A 25163-nucleotide genomic window follows, 5' to 3' on the forward strand; every position below is an offset into this window, starting at 1 on the left:
CCCCGGGACTAAAGCCCCATGGGATCCCTCCTCCTTTTGAAGCATATGATATCAATATCAATGTTTTTGGTAAAGTGAGGACTCTTGAATGCACGTATCACGCCAGGCTCCATGGAGTCTACGCTCGGTGGAGATGAATAGGCGGAGAGGGAGGGCGGCCAAGAACGACTTCTGCTCGGGAGGGTGAGTGCTGTGCTATGTGATGGCTTAGATTGGTTTCAGGGCCTTCCTGTAGCTAATATTTTTTATGTTTCCATGGAATATAAAAGTAGGTTTGCATTTCAGGCTAGCTTGGTCCTCTCTTAACCTCAGATCATCTGGGTTTCATAGGTACTGGTCATACTGTAAGCTTAAATATTCTTTTTCTCACGTGTTCCCTTTCAAATAGGGTCAAGGCACATTTTTAGTTTTAAACATTTGGAGTTGGTTTTCATAAAGTTTCTCCAATCAAGACAGTATCCAAGCCCTCTTGGGTTGTAGTCGTACATCCAGTATTACTACATTAGCTCTTAATAAAGAACTCATGCAAAAACCAGATTCCCTTCACACTAACTACAGAAACATGTTACGGGAATGTGACCATATAGCTGTGTGGAAAATGATATTACTTGCAGAAGATTTGTTGTCACATAACAGCCTGCTCATCTGCTGATTACTATCTTACATTTATTGTGCATCTTCCTTTGTGCAGTGACTATGATACTTTCAAAATGGTGTAAAATCTCTTCAGCAAAACAAAGTAATAATAATTAAAAAAAAAAATCCTGAAGTGCCTCTTCTAGGATCAAGCTAAATCCAAACTAAAAGCAAATTTATACATATGCTGTATATTAAGCTTAACCAGGGTAACGCCCCTTTCCTTTGGTTTTTGGAAAAGAGTCCCACATTGTCACATGTAAAGGGACATTTCAGCACTGATTTTCATTTTCATGAGATTAAAAGTGAAACAAGTAACCACAAAGCTGGTTTATGTCATCCCCTGTTGGAGCCAGCAGTAATGCCAAAAATTAGATATTTGATAGGTTTGTGAGAGAAACAGATGCAGGAGGGATGCCATTCCCACAATTTTAAACTCCTTCTTATCTTTAAGCTAGAAAGAACATTCCAGATGAAGAAAATCTATCTTATTGGCTTTAGAAAATAGGGGAAGAAAGTTGCCAACAAAAAAAAAATACTAAGAAGAAAAGTTAATTTAAAACCAATGTCAGTCTTGGGGAATTGTAAACCATAATTGAGGGAGAGTGTATGTGTGGATATATATTCATGTATGTGTGCACATGTACAAAATAAATAGGCTGAGGCGGGGCTTTTCCCTTCCATTTTGATCAATTTATTGCTGCCTGCAGTCTCACTTCAGCTTATTTTAATACTTTTGGGGTGCAGAGAGATGGGAAAATGTAAAAATTAAGGGAAGAATCTCTCCCGAACATGTACCCAATAAACTTAGCGAAAGCTAAAGCGTCCAAAAAGTATTCTTTCGGCTTTTTGTTTTGGAAGCAGTTTGTGTGTCCCTGTTCTTTTTATTTCATTCTGCCAGCTGTCTGCTAAACAAATCTAGCCAGGTGGGGCTTACAACCCATGACTAAAAAACCTACTAGTGCAGCTGTCCAGCTTGCCTGGAGGAAGAATTCTAACAAATGGCAGGAATGAAAAGATTGGGTTTGTTTTCAAGAAAGTAGCTATGGTACCTTCCTCGCTTCATTTTTTTTTTCTCTTGCTTCAGTTAACTCATGGCCTCCTAAGGTTTTACAGCGTAATGGAAAATCCACTTCCATGGTTTATCAGTTAACGCACTTTTTGGTATTGCTTGGTTTTCTTCCCCCCCCCCCCTTTTTTTTCTGTAGTGATTTTGTTCTGTGTTAGACACATAGGGCAGCTTGGCTGCTTCGGGTGTTACTAAATGTAAAATAATCTCACACTTTCCCTACAAATTGCTGGTAAACCATATAGTAGCTTAGCTGGATTTTTAAATATTCAGGAGTTGAATATGTAACTAGTGAAGGGTGATGGTTGGTATTGTTTATCCACAAGCTGGGGACAGAACAGGCTTCTTTGCACTGCTTCATCAATCGACCTCAACTGTGATTTTCTAGTCAGCAAATGAGTGCTTCATTTTCTGTGTTGAGCTAAACAAGAGCTGTGCTAAAAATTACCAAACTGCCATCTGATCTATAGTTCCAGCAGTAGGAGAAGATTAGCATTTGAACCACCAAGCCACCTTCCCTCACTTGTTCCAGGGAAAAGAACGTGTGAAAGGTGTTTGTCACAATCTTCCACTTAGGGAATTCAGTTGCAAATCTCCCACTGATTTTCATTAGATAACAGCCAAAAAAAAAAAAAAGAAAAAATTGGCTTTCAGCCCAATCATGCCTCCTTTGAAGCTGGTGACATCTTGTTCTGTTGACACCTTTGGTGTAGGTCCATGCTGATTGAGATTGATCTGGTGGAGTGAATTGCTCAGAAAGGAGTTGAGGCTTTTGACACTTCCCAGGTCTCACTTTTGGTCTCATGGGTTCCAACTTTAAAGGTGCACAAGGCACTAAAACCTCTTAGGGTCAGGGTGGTGCCTCACAGTAAAGCTGCGATATAGGCAGCTTTGGGTGTGGGCCAGAGCTAGTAAAGCATAAGGGCTTATGTGGGTGTGTGAACGGTGCCACTGAAGTCCATGGAGCTGCTGTTTTTACCAGTTATTGCCTGTCTAATGGTACAAAAATCTCACGTGAGGTTAGGACTTCTTTTTGATGGACACTACAGTGAAATGACTATGTGCTTTAAATAAGGCACGTCTTTATTTGCTGAACGATAAACATTTTAAATTCTTGTAGACCTGATTTCAGTGACTTAGCTGTTTCTTTACTAGCACACCAACAGATCTGTTCCTCAGAACTGGTAAGCAAGATCACAGAATCACAGAGTCATAGAATAGTTCTGTTTGGAAGGGACCTTCCAAGCTCTGCCATGTGCCATCCCTGCCATGAGCAGGGACATCTTCACCAGCTCAGGTTGCTCAGAGCCCCGTCCAGCCTGGCCTGGGATGTCTCCAGGGATGGTTCATCCACCACCTCTCTGGCCAACCTGGGACAGGGTCTCACCACCCTCAGTGTATAAAAATTTCTTCCTCATGTCCAGCTTGAAGATGTAGAGGTGCATGCATGCACAGGGTCCTACTGGAGTCCCCAAGACATGTGGTTGCCAGGTCCAAACATACCTTGTTGCATGATTGGACCTTTGTTTTAGGAACCAGCAAGATGCATATAATGCACGTTCATTTATCCCTCTCTATTATTATTATCTTCACAAGAAAAACATGAATGCAAAAGAGTTGCAATGTTTGTTTCCACACCTCTTTGTAGCATGGACACTTCTCCGCACCCACCTAGCCAACGTGATCAGATAGTGTCCCCTTTATAATTGATTTGGGAGATTGAGACCTCATCGTATCTCCACAAAGGTGGTGGGGGAGCGGTGCACACTGCCTGGGCTGCACAAGTCAACATGGCATCCAGCACGGGCAGGCAAAGCCAGATTGCTGTTGCAGGCGCCGTTATTTCCTTTTGTTGTATAACAAGGCATGAGTGATACTGGTCGGGGTGCTCACAAGCCAAGAAAAGAGAAGGCCAATTTTTCATGAGGAAATTGAAGTGCTGATGCAGAACTAACCCTCACGGTTTGTTGTTATTTAATGAAGAAGCGGTAAGTGGGGGATTTTGGCAAAACTTGGTGTGTAAGCATAACAATTGTAATCACATTATTTAACACACAATGCAGTAACAAAGGCACTTAAATGCTATGATTAAGAAAGGCACTAAGATTCTTGAATAGCAACTGAAGGCAAAAAATGTGCCTGTTATTCTCAGACTCCATATAGAAATGTATTCATTTTCCTCCTTCATTCTGTTTTTCCAAACCTGCAGTAGAATCCTAGAATGACTCCAACAAAATCACTGGAATTAGCTCCTTTTGATGATATCCTGCATTGGAGTCTCTGGATGTTGTTATCAGCTTCAGCTTTTTACATATTTTTCTTTATTGTTAGGCAATAGCAAGTGTATATGTTACATTAAAATTACATTACATTCATTTCCCATCCCATTTATTTTTTTCTGAGAACAGTGTCAGATTCTGAAGGCCTGTACAATGTACAGGAGATATGTATGTTTCTGTGAAACAGCAGGCTAATATTAGGAAAACTGAGAATTGAGAATAATTTGCCATAAAAGTATTTTACCCAGTGTTATAACAACTTCTTAATGTGTAAGATTTTCTAGACTTGCAATATTTTATTAAGAAGTTCTGTTTTAGAAAAGAAAAAGGGTGGAGGGATCAAAAATATTATATTGCAGCTTTCCTTTAATTTTCTGTACGTTTTCAAATATGAAAAAGGATACAATTACAGTTATGGTGGACAAGCCCGAACCAGCTTGGCTTTGGGAGAAGAGAGATGCACCTTCTTTATGCTGAACCCATCACCAGGTCATCTCCTGGCTGCCACAAGAGCAGCGCTTTGCTTCTGCAGACCATGAGTAGAGAATGGGAGACCCAAGAAAGCTCCAAAACACTGTGTGGGATTTTACTGGTCCAGTCAGTAAACCATGGTGCCAAGAGTGTAATGTCATATTATAACCATCTGTTGTCAAAGGCCGTTGTCCCAGCGGCACCTGGACACCGTTCACCCTCCTCATCATGGCAGCAGCGTGTCACCATGGTGTCTGGATGGATACCAGGAGATGGAGCACGAGGCGGAGGTGGCAAAAGTGCAAGCAGCACAAAATTGCCCTTGAATTGTGGAGACCTTCTCCATTGCTATGCTCTTTGGTGCTCAGCACAAAAAGCATTTCCATTTAGCCTCTGTATAATTGAGGACTCACCGTCCCTGGAGGTTTTTAAACTGAGATTGGACATGGCACTTAGTGCCATGATCTAGTCAATGGGCTGGAGTTGGACCAAGGGTTGGACTTGATGATCTCTGAGGTCTTTTCCAACCCAGTTGATTCTGTGATTCCGTGAGGCTGGCATAGCTGTTCCAGGGCTGTAAGCTCCCTGGACTGCCTGAGACTGGTAACAACTGGCCAACTCTCACAGTTTTAGTGTGAAATTCATGGTGACTGAAAGTTTTTCATGGTCACCACAATCAAATTTTGTTTAGATTTTGCATTTACCCACATTGGTTATAATGATGGTGGGTTTTTGTTGTTTTTGTTTATTCAGTAGGACTGAAGTTGGTAGAGCTACAATTTCTCTTTAACACCCATGTGTAGAAATATGAGGCTAATCCTTGTGGAGGTGTCCTCCATCTGCCCCTTTCCCATTATTTGAAATGCGATGGAAGTGGTAGGACTTTCAGGGAAAAAAGCTTTTCCAATTGCTAGGGAATAGGACAGAAATCAGGGAAAGGAATATGTGGCTTAAGAATGAAATTGAGTTTGACAGAAATTCTGAAAATATCAAACGTGATGGAACTGGGAGTAAATAATATCCTGTGGACTGTGAGGGGCAGGAGAGGTAAAAAGTGATTCAAGGCACTGAAAACGAGTGGGAGGACAGGAATTGAACATGAGTGATAGGAAACCGTGGTGACAAGGTTGCACCCATGGCAGTGGGACAGAGGGGATCTGCAACAGAAGGAGCGGCAGCTCACGGCATCTCATGTACAGTGGAAAGTGAATTGAGACTTGCAAGACTAGCCAATAGGGATGAATTTCAGACTTGAAATCAAAACACGCAAATCAGATTTATTAAAAGCTAGCAACTAATGATTTTTCAAATCACATATGAACTCATTTTCTAGAGGAGAGAAGAGGTTTAAAGGGTAAAATAGTTTAAAACACTGAACAGATCAATAAATATAGATACTTCAAATACTGTTAATAATATCTGAGCAATTCTCCATCTGAAGAGCTTTTGACTTTAAACTGGTAAATAACACAGATTCCAGCCACTCTGACCACTTCCTTTGGGGATAATCTGCTGGTCAATAAAGGCATAAAGTTAGGGACTGCTTGGTTCCTTATTATACAGAATTAAAGATTAAGCTTGACTCAGTATTTGATGAGGCCAGGAGTAAGCAAGGCCATGAACAAGCAAAGTAACTTCTGTATCACAGGAGTACAACACTTACCAAGAGAGGAAATGCTTTCTTTATTCTTCTTTTCCCTTCCTCTTTCTTTTTGGCTGCTACCAATATCAACTTTGTTGTAGCCTGCATGAGCTTCTACACACCTTCTCTGTTTGCCCTGTTTGTGACTGGGAGAAGTAGTGAGAGAGATGACCTGAAATGAGGAAAGTGAGCCAGAAATTACAAGTTTTCTAATGTTACCAGTCCTGCCATATTATGTGAAGACTGATATGCTTAGGTTTGATATTTTTATTTTATTTTACTTTTAATATCCATATTTAAAACCAAAACCAACCAACCAACAAAACAAAATAAAAACCACTTCACCTTGGGCTAGCAACAGACAGGAAGAGTAGGTGTGATATCTAATCCCATTTAGGTTGGTGCTGATGATTGTTGAAGCAGTAGGGATCGCAAGGGAATGACCCAAGGTTTGATAAATAAGTCACTGCCAACTACGAATTTATGTAGTGTTAGGAGATACCAGTGATGCTTGGGAGGAGCGTGATCTTGCAAGGTGGGACAAGAAGAGCATTTGGGAAGTGAGGTATTGTTGGGTGGGCTCCTGGGGTTGAAAAAGTAGAGGAGACCAAGCAGATAGCAGATAGACTGAGCTATCAAAAGGCAATTGAGAAGAGGAAGTTGAAATTTCCAGAACTATCAGAGGGACAAAGAATAAAGACTTCAGAAGGGAGAGAGAGGTGGGGAGAAGTCTGCAGAAAGGACTTAGAAGAGACAGAGGGCAGAAGGAAGGGAAAGCAATGGAAAGCCAGAGAGAAGAACAAAGGAGAGCCTCAGAAAGAGGTTAGATGTGGAGAAAGATCATGAGAACAGTGCACAAAGTTGTAGGAAAATGACAATATCTGATGGAAAAAAATCTTCTGACTAAAACATTAGGCTTAGATTCATTTAACCCTGTTAAATGAGATATTAAATGGTTGTCATGTAGCATACATTGAAGTGGCCGCATTTGTCATGTCTGCTCAGAAAATCTTTATTGCCAGAAGAGATTCCAGCCTTTTTTTTTCTTTTCCCCCTTCTTTTTCCAGTGCTACTGAATTCCCAGGGACAGAGGCATTGTTATCTGTGATTAGGGAAGAGGCTATGCCTGTAGTCCTTGCAATACTTATCTGCTTTGACATCCCAAATGAATAACTTGTCCCTTTCACAGTCTTATCAGTTGGGGCTACTTTCGAAGGCCACTTTGAAACTCCTGCTATAGAGCATCAAGCCGTTGCCCAGGGCAAGGTGCGTGAGTACACAAAACTCGAGATGTTGCATTCAAGTCTTCGCTTTCTTAAGCGTCACTTCAAGGTGATGATTATGTTTTTTAAAAGGGGGATATTTCTGAAAAGGAGTCATTTTAGAGATATTCTGTCATGTCAGCTAACCTTGGCAAAGAGCAGTCTGCTGTCTCCAGGACAGCTTGAAAGGCTCTCTCATGACTAGTCAGAATTTGTGTTCCTTGTCAAACACCAGAGCTGACACCTCCAAGGCATGCAGGAAGATATATTTAATCATCTTCCTTTTCATTTGATCTTGAGTTCTTTTTTGATATTTATAATCCTGAAATGCTCACTTGAGAAGCTCTGACAGGTCTGGAACAAAATCAAGAAATTCTGCCTCTCCAATTCTCATTCTAACAAACACCTGTTAAAAGAAAATAAATCGAGCTGTATGCCAGTGTTCTCTGTTTGTTTCTCGTGCTCAGTTTCAGGTAATCCAAATAGATCTCTTCTTCCACCTGCTTCTAGGTCTTATCTTTCTGCATTTTAACATTTCCCACATTTCCCATTCTAGAATCATCCTTTCCCTCCCCTCTGAAACAAATACAGACAAGAAACTGTTGAGCAGAACTGAAACATGAAGAAAAAAAGCTGTTTTCATTCTCTTGTTGAAATACCTTCTATTTCCTACAAACTCTCTAGATTTCCTTTAGCATACAGGCTATCAGGATTTCTTTTCCATTCAGTGTATTAACTTTGTTTTTTCTTATGTTATCATTATTTTTGCCAGCATGTATAATGCACGTTTCCCATTTTATGATGGCAGTAAGTATAAATGCAGAAATTATACACTCAGATGAATTAAGAGAAATAAACCCTAGCAGGTCCTGAACCAGCCAGTAATCATTCCTACATATCGTCTGTTATAGCCCTGTGTACCCACAGTACATTTCCACATCACACAGGTGGAAGTGTGAAGCTGAGGCTCATTTAACAGTATGAATTTTCCCAATGTATCACAATTACAGGAACACCTGTGCTTCATAACTTGCTGCTGATCCACTGTGAAAATTCACAGTATGTTTAGTAACCGAACCATCAATATGCTTTCTCTCCTACAGCGTGTGGATTGGGATGACCATTTTAGTTCCTCCTTTTTTTAAAAAAAAATCATCAGAAAATTTAGCTGATGCTTGTTTGGGCTGTGTTCATTCTTCCCCACCATGGTAGATCTTTATTGTGGAGAATCCTCAGGCTGCCTTTGCCGAATCTTGGCAGACCCCAGTTTGGGAAGTGCAATACCTTTATTTTTTTTAGTTCCTTTCACTGCCTGAGGTAAGGCAGTTCATGACTCATTGCTTTCTCGAATATCCATCAAATTTATGTCTTGTATGTCAGACACCTTTAACAGACACTCCACACAGCTCTGCTAGACTGTCCTGCAGAGCTGCCCCAGCCCTGAGCCAAGGGATCGTCTTGGCCTGTTCTTGGCATGGCTTGTGGCCACTTGATCTGCTTAGTTTGGTTTGGCTAATTTCTTCCAGCCTACCTAAGTTTCCTCTATTGATGGGAAAAATTAATAAATGACAATATGAGAGAAGACTATTATTTTATCCAGTCTACCAAGATATCATCATGGCGTAAGAGTATTTGAGGTATTGCTTGAGTAGAAGGGGTTTTGGTGAAAAGTTTTACATGGATCTCTACCCAATATAATCCCAGCTATTCTCCTAATTTCTGTTTTATAAAAGATTATAATTTGCTCTGTGCATTGTGCTGTTGTCCAGAAGGGAGCCTGAGGCTTGGGATGTGGGTTTCCATCATGACTATGACCCAGCACTGGAGGAAGGTGTCTTTGGTGATGCAGAGATGTTGCTGAATGGTTTGAACTGCTGTGGTGACATGCGGGCAATGGCAGGTATAACAAGGGTGGAATATGGCTACAATCAGTTCAAACTGTAAATTGGGGAGGTGGAGGTAAAGATAAATTCCACTCACTATTTTGAGTTTAGGAGGACAATGGACTTTGTGGTCCCATTTAAGTGATCTCTGAAGCATCTGCGCAGTGTGGCCCGCACTCTTTGTCCTTCAGTTACCCCACCAAGAGGCCAGCTGTAGGTGGCTGTGTCTTCTGTCTCACCTACACAGCCAGGTTTCCCATTCATGCAAGCAGGCTCTCTGGAGAAGGAAGAAGAAAAGTTCATATCTGGTTCTTGTCCCATGACGGAGTCAGGATATGTCTAGGAGACTAAAGTCTTGGACATACTCTCAAGCCCTCCACTTTAAACATAACCTGGATTAATTGCATCAGTTTTCAAAAAGAATTGGATTTTTGTGTCTTCTACGATGTGCTGCTCTTGAAAATAAATCTTAGCTTTATGCATCACTTGAAAGTTTGTGATATTGAGTTAAAAATCCCCTTGAGAGTTGGCACATTTTCTATTTCTATGGTCTTTGTGAATTGTTACTAGTATTTGTGTTGTGCCTCTAGTTTTCTCACTGTTTCTTCCAGATAGAAGCCCACCTTTTCATTTAACCCATTGACAAATTCCCATGATATACATGTTTCGATGAGCTGAACTCTCTGCCTTTCCTTCCCCAGTCTCAGAGGGGTTTCTATCATCATCAGGACCATGGACTCCTGAGTTATTTTTCTGGATAATTTCTAGATAGTCCATGTATGGCTCTGTCCTTGAATTAACTTGGGAAGAGATGGGTGCCCCTGTTTTTACTTTCTCTGTGAGGTAGAATCATACATATGATGTGTCACAGGTGTGTGCAGAGGTCTGCAAATTAACATGTTTTGAGGTCCTTGGATTAAATGCTATATAAGTGAAAAATGGTTGAAAGTCATTTTAGTGTCCCAGTGGGCCTGACATTCTTTTCTGCTCCCAGAAAGAGATTTTCTGTCTGCAAATCTCATGTTTCCAGAATTAGATTAGGAGTGTCAGATGTGCATTCTTGGGGCTTTCTGACCCAGATTAACCCTGGAGCACAAAAATTTGATCGTGTGGTTGTAGTACCAGAAGAAAAAAATATATATGCACCATGGTCTACCACTGAATATAGGAGGTTTTTATTTAGCATAGTGAAGGAGCTGTGTCAAATGTATCTATGAAGATAAACGTTAGAGACTGCGTGCTACAAAGATAGACTTTGTGGTCAGGGTCAGCAAAATGAATTGGAATTCAGGGTAAAATCATTGATCTGAAGACCAGGGAGATTTGTAGGAAAAAGTTGATATTTTTTTAAGGAAAAAAGGACCTTTCTGATTACAGTGGTACAAGATCAAAACTGGAAACTCTTTTAAGTAGGGGAGGCACCAAATGTATGAAGGGTATTTTATAACATGATTGTCCACTTACTAATTTGCTAGTGGATGAAGATGTGTAAGTCTAAGAAAGAGGATGAGCAGGTATCTCGTGTCTGAGCCATGGTAAGGTCTGCTGGTCCTGCAAGCCATGAATAAAGGTTTGTCCTGTTTCTTGTCTGTGCTTGGACCAGCAGTTACAGAGAAGCCAAGGCAGTGGTTGAAGGCAGATTGCAAAATCTGAAAGAAATAATTTCTAATGAGATGTTCAAGAACAAATATAGTAAAAAATGTGTCTCGTAGGTATACTTGCTATGTTCTCACCATCTGGAAATGATAACATGCATCTTCACAAGAGAGGTTTGGAGATACGGCTTTCATTGGTTTCTTTCTTAGCAAGGGTGGGGCCATTTCTGAGATGGGGGATGATTTCACTGCTGTGAAATATCTACTTCTGTAAATATGTTTACAGTGGTAAATAATCAGAGCTGGATCTCCAGCAGTAATTCGCTGTTCTAATTTAACATCTGCATTTAAATTCAGTTTATAAAGTCTTGTAGTTGAAGCTGCAGCTGAACGCTCAGTCAGGATGGTGAGCAGTTGATTTCAGCAGTGATTTAATTCATGTCAAAGGAAGCTGAACCCGAGCATGATGTGGAAATTAGCTGCTGTTTGGACTGGCTGCCTTTTCACAAATGCACTCATGTTACTACATGTATAAAAAAAAAGAAGGAAAGAAAGCAAAACAGGAGAACACTTAACGTTCCTAAAGTAGTTTCCTCAAATTTCTCTGCAAACAATGTAAAATAACAACCTAATAATTTTGTATCTTAATCATGTTCAGTAAAGAAGTCCTTTAGATAATTGGCACTGCCTCTGTACTAGGCCAAACTTTCTTTTAAGTTACAAATACTCACAAAAGGTTTACATTATAAGGAGTTGCTTTGGAGATGTGCAGATTTAGTTTGTAAGTACAAAGTGAACATGCAAATTGCCTTATCTTGTGGGATTCACAAACAACCATCATTCAGATTGATTTAATACATAGCTTTTTATCTTTAAAAGTGTTAATTAGAAAATAGGGACAGTTCTCTGAACACTTAAGAGTAATAAATAGATCAAAACAGCATCCATGCTTCTGTGATGGAACTTCTGAAGACTTTATAAAGGGATTAATACAATTGTCAAAAAGACCACAGTATACATATTTAATAGTGCTACCAAGCTACAATTACATTTTTAGGACTCTATTTGCTAAGCTTTTAAGCACTCATTATCAAAAAAAAAAAAAAAAAAAAAAAAAAAGGAGAGAGAGGAAAAGAGGAAAAAAAAGGGATTTTCAGAACTTTATCATATAACTCATGATTGCTATGCCAGCAATCTCAGCTCTAGGTCCAGAGTGATACAGCTGTGTCCAAGACACCCTGGTTTTCCTTTAGCATCAGAAGTTATTCAGCCATGTGGGGAAAAAAGACCTGGTGTGGCTTAGTTCTCTGCTTTTCATCTGCTGCAGCGGTGTGCAGGGAGAAGGGAGATGCTCCCTTTGCCTACAAGGTTCTGTTGGGGCTCCTGATGCTCCTAATGGATGTTCTTGACCTAGTGCATGAGTAAAATCTCACTTTTTCTAAAACTTAGAAATCTGCATGTATTTAGTCACCTCAGTAGTGTTCATGGAACCACTATTTTCCTTTAAAGCTAATAATACATTTGGTTTGTGTATTTATTTCTATACATGCCTATCCTTGCCCAACAAGTTCACACTGAATGAGATCAAAACCATCAGCTATAATCAGTTGCGAGCCGATTATTTATCAACAAGGAAAATGGGGAGAAAGGCCACTTGTCAAACATACAATAAATAAACCAGATCTCATACAAAGTGAGAGAAACAGGTAAGGTCCCGAAATGTACTCAGGAGGTGAATAGTGTGAAGGACGAGAGGAAGAATTAATTTCAGCACCCGAGGTCATCTGCTTCTGAGAGTTTCACCTAAAATATGGGCCCCAAGGGACTTTCATGGATTCAGTGGGGCCAGACCTTCACTCCATGAGAGAACAGCTGTAATACTCAACTTACTATTGTGATATCCAAGTCATACCACTCAGCAGCATATAAAGTACATTACAGCAACGAGATTAAAAAAGTACTTTTTGTCTTTCCAGTCTGAGTAGCGGTTTTAAATGTCTAGGATTTTTCGCTGCTCGCTTCAATATATGTGCAATGCAAGTATCCATGCACAGTGGTTTCACCACCTTGTTGTTATTTGCATAAACCAGATAATAATATGATTATAAGAGCTACATGTTTCTGTGGACAATTTCAGAGAGGGGAAAGCCTTGGGAAAACCTGGTTCTGTGGTGGAAGGACAGTTTCTCCATCCCCTATTTGCCATTTTGCTGTTGGAGTGCATGAAGGAGCTGAGTCCGGCTGGGCTGATGAATCCATCATTAGAGACTGCAAGGAAAAGGGCTGAGTTTTGCCCAGAGCAATGATGAGAGCGGTGGAGCGACCCAAGAAAAGAGGCCTACATACACATATATATATACACACACAGCTGTATTTGCTCAGTCCGCTTCGCATCAGATGTGCATCCTTCTCTGTAGCCTATTTGGTAAAGCCTGGATTGGTTCAAACTAGAACTAATAAATTAAGTCTTACTATGTGCTTATGCTACTACTTTGCTTTAAAACTTATACTACCTGAAGAATATAGATGTGACCCTTGTATATTTTAATGTAAACATCTAGATATGTATAATTTGGAGAGAAGCTGAAAGCAATTAGGAGAACTGTTTATTTCTTGGATTTTAAAGGGTATCTGGCATTTTTCACGGGAAGTCGCACGTGTGTGAAGACTGTTGTTGTATTTAAGGCATTTAATATTTTATCAGAATGAAATATGCATTTAACTTCTATTGCTTGGGAAGTGTTAGAAACAGAAATGTTGGGCGGCAGTGCTTAGTTGAGCCTTGAAAATGCTTGAAAATGAGATTTCACAGCCTCTCTGGGCTCCTATTCCAGCACTGCACCATCCTCCTCATGACAAAGTGTTTCCAAATGTCCAAGCTGAACCTTCCAAGTTACAAACTTTGGCCCTCGTTCTATTTAGTGCCTCTGCTGAGAAGAGTTTGGTCCATCATCTTTGGAAGCAGTGGTCTGAGCTACTATTGGATTTCCCCCTACTGTCCTCTTCTAGATATGAAACATGCCTATCTTCCCTAAGATGGCCTTGTTGGTCATGCTCTTCAGGCATCTGATGACCTTAGTTGCCTCTTCTGGACATTCTCCCGTTTCTCTATGTCCTTCCTGCCCTGGGGGCTCAACCTGAGTGGCACATACCAGGGTGGCCTCACCAACCTGTGGAGAGGGGGATGACAACCTCCCTCCGTCTGCTGCCATGCTCCTTCCTACATAGATCACTGTGTGGTTTGCCCATGGGCTCCTGCTATGAAGTTAGGAGAAAGGTGAACAGGCAGAGTGGGAATTTTCATTAAATTTGTTAAATTTTCTGCGTTATTATGGCCCTGGGGGATAAACACCAGTTGTGCTAGGTGCTGTACGAGCACAGAAGAAAATTCAGTTGCTGTTGTAAAGAGCTCAGTCTGCAAATGTCACAGGAGGCAACAGATGGTACAGGCTGACGAGATAGTATGAGAAGAAATGAGACAATATTTATAAACATGATAGACAGCAGTCTCAGTACTCGAGTAGCCAAGACATTGTCAAGGTTTTTTGCAGGCATCACAGGAGGGGTTTTGGAGCTGAGCAGAGAAGTGGTTTTGCAGCTGCTTGCAGGAAGTTGCTCCCAGATATGAGAGAGGGCATGCTCGAGATAGAGCAGAATTTTCATTCAAATTTCAGTAATAAGGGACAGTCATCAAGGTGGAGCTTGATGAAGTTCTGACTGGCATTAGAGGATTGCTGGGGATAGTGGGAGGTTGGGTTCAGTGACCCAACAGGTGCCTCCATGTCCCATTTCAGGGCTTTTCAAGGCGCTTTTGGTGGGTGCTTTTGAGAATATGGAGAAAATGGAGCAGGAGAGAGAAAGCATCATGGGATAGTATTGTAACTACTTATTCAGCATCAACCACAGGCCCTGGTGATGCAGTGTGGTAGCACACGTGCCCTGGGCTTTCTCCCCATAGACCACCAGTGTCCAGCCTGTCTGGGCAGTCATCATCACCATCTCTGACACATCAACTGAATAGCACAGTGGTACTTTTAGCCATGTAAAAATGCTATGTCTATTGTACAGTGTTGTATGTGGTTGTGATAAATGGCCTGGATTTAGATTGTGAAAAGCTTCATCCTAATTCTCATGTAAATGTGAATTGGGTGTTATGTAGCTCTGTCTTTGGAGCTTTGTAATGTTTATTTCAAAGTAGTAATAGCCTCAATAGTGTTCAAAGAGCTGTTTGGTTTGGATGTAAAATATATATTACATAAACTAGTTTTGTAGTCATCAGTATACCTAACTTTTTTCAACTGTTATGCCTGGAGTTCATTTTCTTGAGCTTTCTTTATCTCAGCTCCTGATCATTACTTTTTTGCCAACCTGGAGCTTTGCTTTCTTTCAGATTTGTTGCCTCCATCCATACTATTGAAATGGGAGTAAGGTTTCTACCCCAACCGATCTTTTTTTTTTTCCTTCCCTCTTATTTTCTTTTTTTCTTGGAGAAGGAAAAATGGGAAAATGCAGACAATAGTACACAGAAGCAGGGGGTAAGGATCTTTTTTAAATATGAGTTAGTTTTTCTGACTTAGCATGTTAAGTTTCTATCATATCAATACGAAATCACGTGACCTGAGATGATGTATCAGAAGCTGAAAATGCCTCATGAAAATAGAAATCCTAGCATATAGTAGAGAACTTGCTATCTGCACGTTCATAATATTAACCTTTGTAGCACAAGCTCCAGCTTCCATGAGGTCTGTTTTTAATAAGATGAATCAATTCCATCCCACTTCTAAGGGCAGAAGTTGCTTGTTCATATTACTAGTCAACAACTCAACACCATTTTTACTAACACTGCAGAAAGAGAGAAACCTAGCACATTCTAATGAAAAGTGAACAATTGTTTGGAAACTTGATAATGTGCTATAATACATTAGCTGAAGAGCAGGCAGAAGCTGTGTTAAGAGAATTGACCTTTACATGCAATACCTTTTGAGAGATAGGGAGGAAGAAATACATCACTAAGAACAAGAAACAGAACAGAAGAAGGTGGCATAGGAATTTTGACAAAAAGACAAGATTAAATACTTTTGGGTAAGTTTTCAGATGAGAAACGCCTACCTCTGGAAGCATTTTATAACAAGAGCATTAAGCAATTCTCCCATGATAGCTACTTCATATAATAGTGTTTTATTGCTTTGCATTTGTCTGAGTATCAGAATAACAATAATGTTTCACAATTACATAATGCTTTTTCGCTTTTAATCTTACAATAAATAAAAGGTAGGTGAATATTACGGGACTTTCTGCTGACTTCAGAGGGCTTTGAGTTTCCTATCACTCCTTTTCACAAATCTCCTTTATCCGTTTGCCCTTGTCTTCAGATGCTTTGCCCACCCTTAAAACAGTCAGAACAAATGACATCAGGGTTAGCAAAGACCAGTGAATAACACTAAGTGATACCTAAATTAGTTAATAAACCTTTTTAAGCTCCTTTGCCACCCAGGACACCAAACTGGAAACTGGACAGTAGGTGACTCAGGTAATTTCAGAACTCAAGGTTCATTTAATTGATGTAACTACAGAAAGGAGTAATACAATCATCACTGATGCCTTGTTAAATTTTATAGTTAATGCAATTTATTTTATAGCATCCTCTTATTTTCAATTTCCAGCTTATCACGCGTTCTTGTGTTAGAAATGCATTCCCTGCATTGTTGCCATTGCTGTTGGAAGCTGGTGGTGGTGATGGTCAGGTGGTTTGCACTAGGAATGGATTGGTGTGTTTGAGCTTGGCTTAAACTTCCTTCACTCATGTCATGTATGGGGTCATAGAGCAGAGGGAGAAGGCTTGTGTGGATCAGTTGAGCCAAGACTTGAGAGCTGATAGCTGAGATGTGTTCAGAAGTAGCTACAAAAACATGTTGGAGGAGCAGGACAGCTTTCTGCTCATTCTTAAATCCACTGGGAATTTGAAAATGCAATCGGGAGGTATCGCTGCCTTGGTTAAAGGTTTAGCAATGTGTGGCTGGAAAAGTCAACATTCAGAGAAGCATTTCAGTCATACAGTCAAGAAACAAATAGTTGGGAATGTTGATATCTGCTTTATTGTTACTAGGTTTCAGAGTTAATATCAAGAAAGATAAATATGCCATTTCACCCTACAATCTGCCAGGCCAGCCTTTTTTGCAAGATGATGGCGACAGCACTTTTTCATATCTAGATGTACCACTAGCAGGGTCTCCAGCTTAATGCTTTTAAGAGGAGTGAAGTTTCTAATTTATAATCCTCCTGCAAACTTCTGCAGCAAATTCCAGGGTCATAGAATTGCAGAATTCACAGGGGCCCGCACAGTTTTAGGTCACATAGTTCAGGAAGGATTTAACTCCACGGAGTGTGGATAACCATATCTATTTACATTTCATGATGCCTCCCTGTCTGATTTTTGATTCCTGCGCTGATGAATATGACATTTTGGGGTCCATTAAAACCTGAAACTCAGGGAATGTGAACTCAAAAGCTGAAGAATTTGTTTGTGCCATCCTCCCTAAAGTGAAACTGCTGCTGAGCGCCTGTGGCCAAAACAGCCTTCTCCTTCCAGTTCATCAAGGACAACCTGTCCTAGTGCCATGCCAACATTTCTTGCTTTCCATCGCATCTCTTGGGTAAGCCCCATAAGCAGTGACCTTGTGACTAAATGCCTGCCAGATCTTCTTTCTGGCAAAAACAGCTGCTACTCTTGGCACGTTCAAATGCCTGTTCAAATTTTAGGAACTCCTCTATGAGGTGTTCATTTTATTTTCCTTAAAAATTTCTCTGATAAGGAGAAAGACCATGGAATTACAAAATATAACTGGAGACACTGTTGGGAATTAGCTGCTTTTGCAGCATGGCCTGTCATTTTGCATGCCTTCCTCATCTGTGATATTTTCTTTTAAAATATAAATGTCATCATTCATGTCACCAGGAATTAATCCATTATAGTTAAAATGCAATTGGAAGTTACAGTCAGTGTATCTGTAATGCTCTGCCTTTATACTCATCTTTTCAATACCAGCTCATGACTTCAAGGTCTGGAAGTATTAATGGCCAAACATTAAAATATATATTTAGGCTTGTTAATATCATACATAGGTGAATAGTGGGATTTTCAAAAGTGTGAATGTACAGGTAATATGCTGTACTGATGTGTTTTAAAGTAGTTATGGAGGTTTTGGATAGTTCACAATAGTAGACAAAACTTTTTAGCTCCTGGTCAGAACAGACTGTTTGGATTTATCTTATTTGATTCCTGTCAATGAGAGATTTGACAATCACACTTAGTGACTTTCTGGCACCTAAATGTGCTGAAAAATATGGTACCAGTTTCTTAAAATTTTATTTGGGGAGTGGCATCAAGTCACTTTTATAATAGATACTTTTGAGTGTGTGTAAACACCTCTAGACCCTGCTTTGCACCTGGATATTTGATATTTGGGAGTCAACAAAAGATCACCAACCTGCTTTGGTGAAACAGGATCAGTGGGCAGCCAACACCAATATATTTACAACATGAATTAGGATAAAGAATCTCTGGATGGACGGGTTTGGATATGAAGATGGATGAATCTCCCACTTCCAGATACAGACACTTCCAGATATCCATGTACCACCGTAGAGATTCCCCATACAGAGCATTCAATATGGTGCATGGACAACTTCTTTCTTAGTGAGGGGGCATTTGTAGTTTGCAGGTGTCAAAACTGGATTTGCCTTTTTGGAACACAATCTATACAATCCGTAACTAATTAAAAGTTAAACCTTTGGCAAAACAGCAGTTTGACAGGCTATAGGATTTTTGGTTTGTTTCTAGACGGCCATTTAGAGACACTTGTTGAGGAATGTTATGACTTTGGTGTGGACTAGCAATGGACATGTCTTTGATATTAATATTATTTAACATAATGTAATTACATTAATGCTGGCTAAGTGTATTCCTGTTGAAAACTTGTATTGATTGTTAATAGTAAAGCTGCAGCCTTTTAACACCAACTGTTGATTCATTGTCTGTGGAAACTAGGAGTCTTAAGGGCAAGGATAATTTATACTTGCCAAATCACTGAGAGAAAATTCCAAGTACATTGAAATTTGCATATTCAGAAGTATAAGGGGTAATTAGAGGTAGGCTAAATATTTGCCCATTTTTCTGCTTTAAATCACAAACTTGGAATGAACTGGCTGGCTCGAGATTTTCTGATTGGAAGCAAATTATAAAAAGAAACTCAGTCTGCCTCAAGTCACGATAAAATGTTTTATGGTCTCATAACATCTCAAGTTTGAGGAGGGAAAAAACAGAACACAAACCCCCACTAACCCTGAAAGTCATACTGGTTCACAACCTCGCAAAAGGTTCCCCAGCTGCGTTTCTAAGTCAATAAACTGAAAGTATCTTATGAAGGAGTTCTATTGGACTTAGCAGAATGAAAACTATATGATTCTATTGATACTAATGGGGTTCTGTTACTCTAGAATTACTTGGGGATCTCACAGTATAAAAGTTGACTGAGAATTCTCTCTCTGCAGTTTTGCACCAGCCTACAGGGCTCTGAAACAGAGATAAAGTTCTCTGCTAAAACCCATGGGATGGAGAAAAGCATGAAGAAAGCCTGTATTTGTTAATTCAACAGATTTTTTTGATAAGAGCTTAGAAAAAATAAATAATAAAATACACATTTCATGTCAGTGAATAAGAATTGGGACAAGAAAGTTTATTTAAAAGCAAATATCCTTTTTTTGTTGTTTGTTTTTTTGTTAGGTACTTCAATGTTTGAATGACTCATAGAACAAAACCATAATTATTCATCCAGATACTTCAGCACCTGTGTTGTCTCACTGCAATAATGTGAAAGTACAGTTTGTAAATGCCCTGAATGGATCCTTTAGTCTGTACGATTTTTCTAGTAAAAACAATGGATGAAAATAAAAAATAGCTGTAGTGTCATTATGCTGCATGCTATGGGGCTGTTTTTTCTCTCACCATTGTCTGGCTTAATTCTAGATGACCAGTGTAAGATTCACCTTTGAACGTGTAGAATAATGTTTTATTGTTTTGTTTGTTCTGGTTTCATTAATTTGTGGATTAGCCGAGGAGGAGAAGCAATTGCACTCGTATCCCCTTCAAGTGACATTTGGTTCTTTCTATTTTTCTTCATTTTCCTAATATTTGCTGTTCTTTATACATTCCTTTGCTTGCCTTTTCTTTTCTCATTTCTCAGCATCCTCTTCTCTCCCAGGACCGTACTTTGACACCCTTAAGCAGTGAATTGGTCTTTGCTTACTGTAGTACTCCCATCAATCTTGTGGTTGTGGCTCTGGCCCTTATTCCTCATTCCATAACAGCTTCTCTTCCTCCCCCACCTCTTCTCTTTTATCTGTCTTTTAGGAGAATAATGTCTTTCAAAACTTCTGTGAGTGGGAATAGCAGTGTCTGTGAATATTTATTTGCTGTATAAATACTCCAAAGGTTTTTCTTCATAGTGGCCACCCACGTTGCTGCATGTTCTCAGAACATCTCATGTTATTTTTTTTTTCTGTGCAGTGAAACATCAAGTGTTTTGCTAATTGTGTTGGGTAAAGATACGCTCTGGTTGCTCACATTTTCATCTGCATTGGGTAAAATTGAAAAAGAAAACTCAAGTGTCTTCGTTGTTACCTGAAAGTAGATGGAGAGAGCTTCACTTCTTGCCCTCTAATTTCTCTTGCTCAAATTGTGCAAGGCCTGTGCAACATCTGTGTTGGCTACTCTTTGTGTAAGGATGGAAAATATCGTTGTTTTTTTGTTCCCATACCAGCTCTGAGCTGCTGTATATTTTGAGTGAGCTTTCGAGAGGTCCTTCTGAGAGGATTTGCAGGAGGCAACTTTGATCATGGACTGCACTTCTCACTTAGTGATGTGGTTTTGCAGCTTTCTACTGTGTAGTTTTGGTTTTTCCACATGGTGTAAACGATTTGGAGTGAGACTGAGAAATCTGCCAGTAACTTTATCTTCCTTGGCTCTTCTCTGCAGAAGTGTATAGGTACAAACTCCTCTTTAAGCACGTGAGGATTGGTAAATTCAGTGGGACTATTCATATGCTTAAAATTAAGCTCTGTCTACTTAAGGGCTCGAGCGATGCCTTACATCTGGCTTTCAGCCAGCATCCTGAATATTGTTCATTGATCCTGTCGCTGGAACCTCGCCACAAAAATGGTTCCAGTTGTTTTTAATGGATTTCCTACAAAGACACTGAGAAACCCATTCAAAATAACATTCAGTCATTTGACACTTCGCTGTCTGCTTTGTACTAATGAACTCCTGTGTTTAATTCGGTCTTGTTAGGACGCAGTGCCTCCTGAAACCTAAAGTTTAATAGAGACGAAGCAATTTTATTGGTGTAACCGTGAGCAGGAAGTTATCATCCATCTCATCTTCTTCAAGCATAACTTACAAGGTCTTTCTAATCTGATCAGCTTTCTTGAACACAGTATGTTGATGACTTGCTTCAAGTCATTCATGTGGAGATTTTATACCTACTACATATGATAAAACAATATAATGCAGATCAACTGCTTATAATCTAATTAGTTTGGTCTTTTCATTTACAGTTATGCCCTGGGTACAGCTGTGCAAAATTCACATAATTTGTTTCACAGAATTTTATACATTTTTCTTTTTGTTTTGTTTAGCTTTATAACTCTGAGATTTCAGCTTTATTTGCAGCTTCAGTGAAATTGCTCGTCCCACCTCCAAAGCATGGGAAATCAGATAGATCTTTTTTTCTAAGTCTGAACTATTTTCAGGGAGTAAATGAATCCATTTGAAGTCGAAACTTAAAGTAAATTCTTTGCTCCAAGTTTTCAGGAAAAAATGCCAAGTCGTTCAAGTTTCACTCCAGATGTTACAGGTACTTTCAGTTATGAATGGAGCTGATTCAAAACTGTTGGATCGGTGTTTTTCAAGAATTATCATAAGTTCAGTAATATCAGTGCGTTATAGATTGAGACCTTTCTTGATTCAAGCATTGCAGCCTGTGATCAGTTCATCTATGATACATCAGAGTAAAAGTAGGTTGTGTCCTTTTTCCCCTTTTGCTTTTAGGGATTTAAAAACTTAAAAATTATTCACATATAATTTGTCATTATTTTTACTTCCATAGATCTTGGTACAAAATCCTATCGATGCATGACCATGTCTTCATCTTGAAATGTGCAGAGTACCTGTGGGGGGACTCCAAGAAAGACACTCAGCTTTCTGCTGTGGGTGTTGCTGGGAAAAGACTTCGGATAAATTAAAAGCTGCCTGTTACAAAGGAATTCCTGTTTGGACAACTCCAAATACACAAATTCTTCTCAGCTGCTTTTGGATTTCCAAAACGAGTCCAAAAGAGAGAATTGCCAAATTATGTTTGCATATAGGACAATGTCAAAGTCCACTTTTGCATCATTCCTATCATGAGCTAAATCCAATTAACTTCAGTTGATTTGTCTAGTTTTACGTTGATAGAGAAAATCATTAATTTTTAGGAAATCTCTCCATGTGCAAATAACTGGAAGATCAGGCCTCAGTTTCTTTCTAGAGTACATGAAGGGTGCATTTGTCCGTCACGTTCCCATATATCTTTGACAGGGAATAGTCTGGCTAAATTTAAAGGGTAATAAGCAGATTGTAGCAGAATAAATCGTTTTACTTAGGTTTCAGGTCTAAAAGTGGGTGTTTTACAATCCATGTATTTATACCTGATGCTTGAATAACAGAACTTGTATTACTTTTATCCTTCCTTGAAGTGAATGCTTTGAAAATAATATGTTGGCAAATAGTTTCCTTTTTTTCCCTTTCCTGTTTACCTTGTGCTCCCTGTCCTTTCTATCTGCTGAGTATGTAACAAGCAGAGTATTGCCAAGACTTGCATAAACAGTATCTATTGTGTTTGGTTTAATTTCTTAGCAAAGTGGGAACTAATTTTTAAAATAGATATTTCAGTCAGGGCATGTGTTTTATTGCATAGCACCAATATTAAGACATAGATATTTGAAACCTCAAACTGACAATGCTTTACTGGTTTTTTAATGTATTAGTACTGGTGGTAGATTGCATTAGCGTTGTCAATATCATTTATTTGGGATTTGTCAAGGGTTGCTTTAGCTGTTAACATCAGAAGAGGAATGTGTATATTTTATTTACATTAACAATATGTTCAACCTAGTTGTTATTGCAACGTATTGATCTGCTTTCTGGAGCTTACTTGGATTGCTGGAAGGACTCTGCTTTTGTTTTCTTTTTAATTTTCCATAGCTTTAGCTATGTTCACAGTTTTGTGGTGACTCCTAATCCAACAGTGGGATGAATGACTATCAACTTATTCATTTATTCAAGTGTTATATCCTACTTGTTGTCCTTTTTTTGCAGTAATTTATCGAAAGCTTGCAGTTAGGTTGTATGTAACCTTTAATTCAGCTATTGTTAGCACTTTTGTTTACTAGTAAAGGGTTCTGAATTTTCAGTAGTACACATCACATACTCCTAACAGGGAAACTTAATTATCCCCCTACTACTTCAGAGCTCTCATTGACATCTGAGTTATACGCACTTCATATGTACTGTGTAACCTTCAACTCTCAGTCAACAGGCTACGGTGTGCTTCATAGGATAGAAAGAGCATTTATATATATACATATATATATATAATTAGCATTATTATGGCTCCAAGGACATATTTAAGAGGATCTTTATATGTTATACTTGCTTTTCTCCCTCGCTTTCCCTTTTGCTCTTTCTCTGTGTTTCAGCTGCCTGTTTTATTCATGCCACTAAATCACATCAGGGTAAATTAATCGTGTCGCTTTTAGTTTAAATAATAAAGAGCAGCTACTTATCCTTGCCTGGTACATTTGGTAGCAGGCTAATTTTAACCCCACCGTCGAATTCACTAAGCGATTTTGTTTTCCAGATTGAGGTGGGAGGTGTGTGTGAGGTTATAACTCCAGAAGTTTTGGGATGCCCAGGTCAGGACACAGCTGACTAATGAAAAGGTATCTGCTGTGCAACACACGTATATCAGTGTATAATTCTGTGAGGTTTTCTCTCCCTACTCAGTATTGGCAAACATTTTTACAGTGTGCACGGGTGCCAGTTTGAAATGGGTAGGCTCAGGTTTGTGTTATCTGACCCCTTTCTTTTTCAGACTGCAGATGCTTTTTGTTTCATTTTGCAAGCAACTGCTCCAAATCCCCTTGAACTTTAGTACTGCCATAGACCGTGATGGGCCAAGGCTGGAACAACAATCAGCAATAGAAAAATTGCAAACTAATGCAGGGGTTGTTGGAAAAGAAAAAAAATGTAGGCAGCCGGTGGGATTTTGCTGCACACATTGGGACCACTTTATCTGGACTGAAGTACAGTATGAGTTGAAAGAGAAACTACTGTCCTTTTGATTAGCTCCCATACAGACTCTCTTATTTTGAAATCAAACTACTGCAGAGATGAGCCTTTAGACAAATGTTGACCCATTGTGTGGCTATTTAACCCCCTCCCCTAAATTCACTGTAGCTTCATAGCTTCAATTCAGCAAATGGCTAATGAGATTGATGAAATGTTGAAGCAAAGCTGTGGTATTTTAATCAGTCTCCAAAGCTGTTTATTGGGAGTTTGCACCAGAACTGGAGAGACTGTTGATATTTTTAGAGCCAGTCAAAAACTGCAAGAAAAAATGTCATGTCTATTTGCTCAGATTTTTAAATGAATTTATTTTGGCTGTACTTTCACTTCTTTTATATGCCATGGAGAGTCACAGATTCTGGCTGGCTCTGCAGCAAGTTAACCTATTCAGTAATTGTCATCTTGCCATAGGAACTCGTAAAGCCAAGTAACAAGCCTTCATGTCTGCAATTTATAAAGCTGCCTAGAAGGTGCAGGGTGCTAAAATAAACTCCCATGCTGAAGTTCACAGCCTGTAACACCAACCACGTACCTGTACCTGCTGAGTGAAGGGGACACTTTGATGCTCCCACTGGAAATCCAGCGGTGTGCATCCCATGTACCTACTTATCTTGGGTGAAGGATTACAGCCAGCGTGGCACAGAATGGCTTGATTTCTGGTTTGTGCTTTCACGGGCTTGAATAAATATATGACTGAAGGTTCTGAACTTCATCCGTGACCATATGTTTGTAAAACCGAAGTCAGTATTTGGTCTTTTTCCTTCTTTACCATATGTGCCCATTGCAAAGATGAGCTAAGGGGAAACATTTTCATCCTGTGCTTCTAGTCACAAGGTATCTATAAATCCATGTTTCACCTCGTTTCAAAATACAACCAATCACAAA

General features: G+C 39.5%; 1 protein-coding gene across 1 annotated transcript in view; it reads right to left on the reverse strand.

Moving 5' to 3' along the window:
- Positions 1 to 6168: 6168 nt before the first annotated feature.
- The window catches only part of ARHGAP15 (Rho GTPase activating protein 15), a 362427-nt gene continuing 343432 nt past the window's right edge, over positions 6169 to 25163 (reverse strand). Inside the window, exon 15 of the mRNA XM_065070247.1 lies at positions 6169 to 6269. Coding sequence (XP_064926319.1) covers positions 6184 to 6269 — 86 coding nt within the window. The 3' untranslated portion in view covers positions 6169 to 6183. The remainder of the gene's footprint in view (positions 6270 to 25163) is intronic.

This window comes from Columba livia, chromosome 7 (genome assembly GCF_036013475.1).
Source record: "Columba livia isolate bColLiv1 breed racing homer chromosome 7, bColLiv1.pat.W.v2, whole genome shotgun sequence".
Classification (NCBI taxonomy): domain Eukaryota; kingdom Metazoa; phylum Chordata; class Aves; order Columbiformes; family Columbidae; genus Columba; species Columba livia.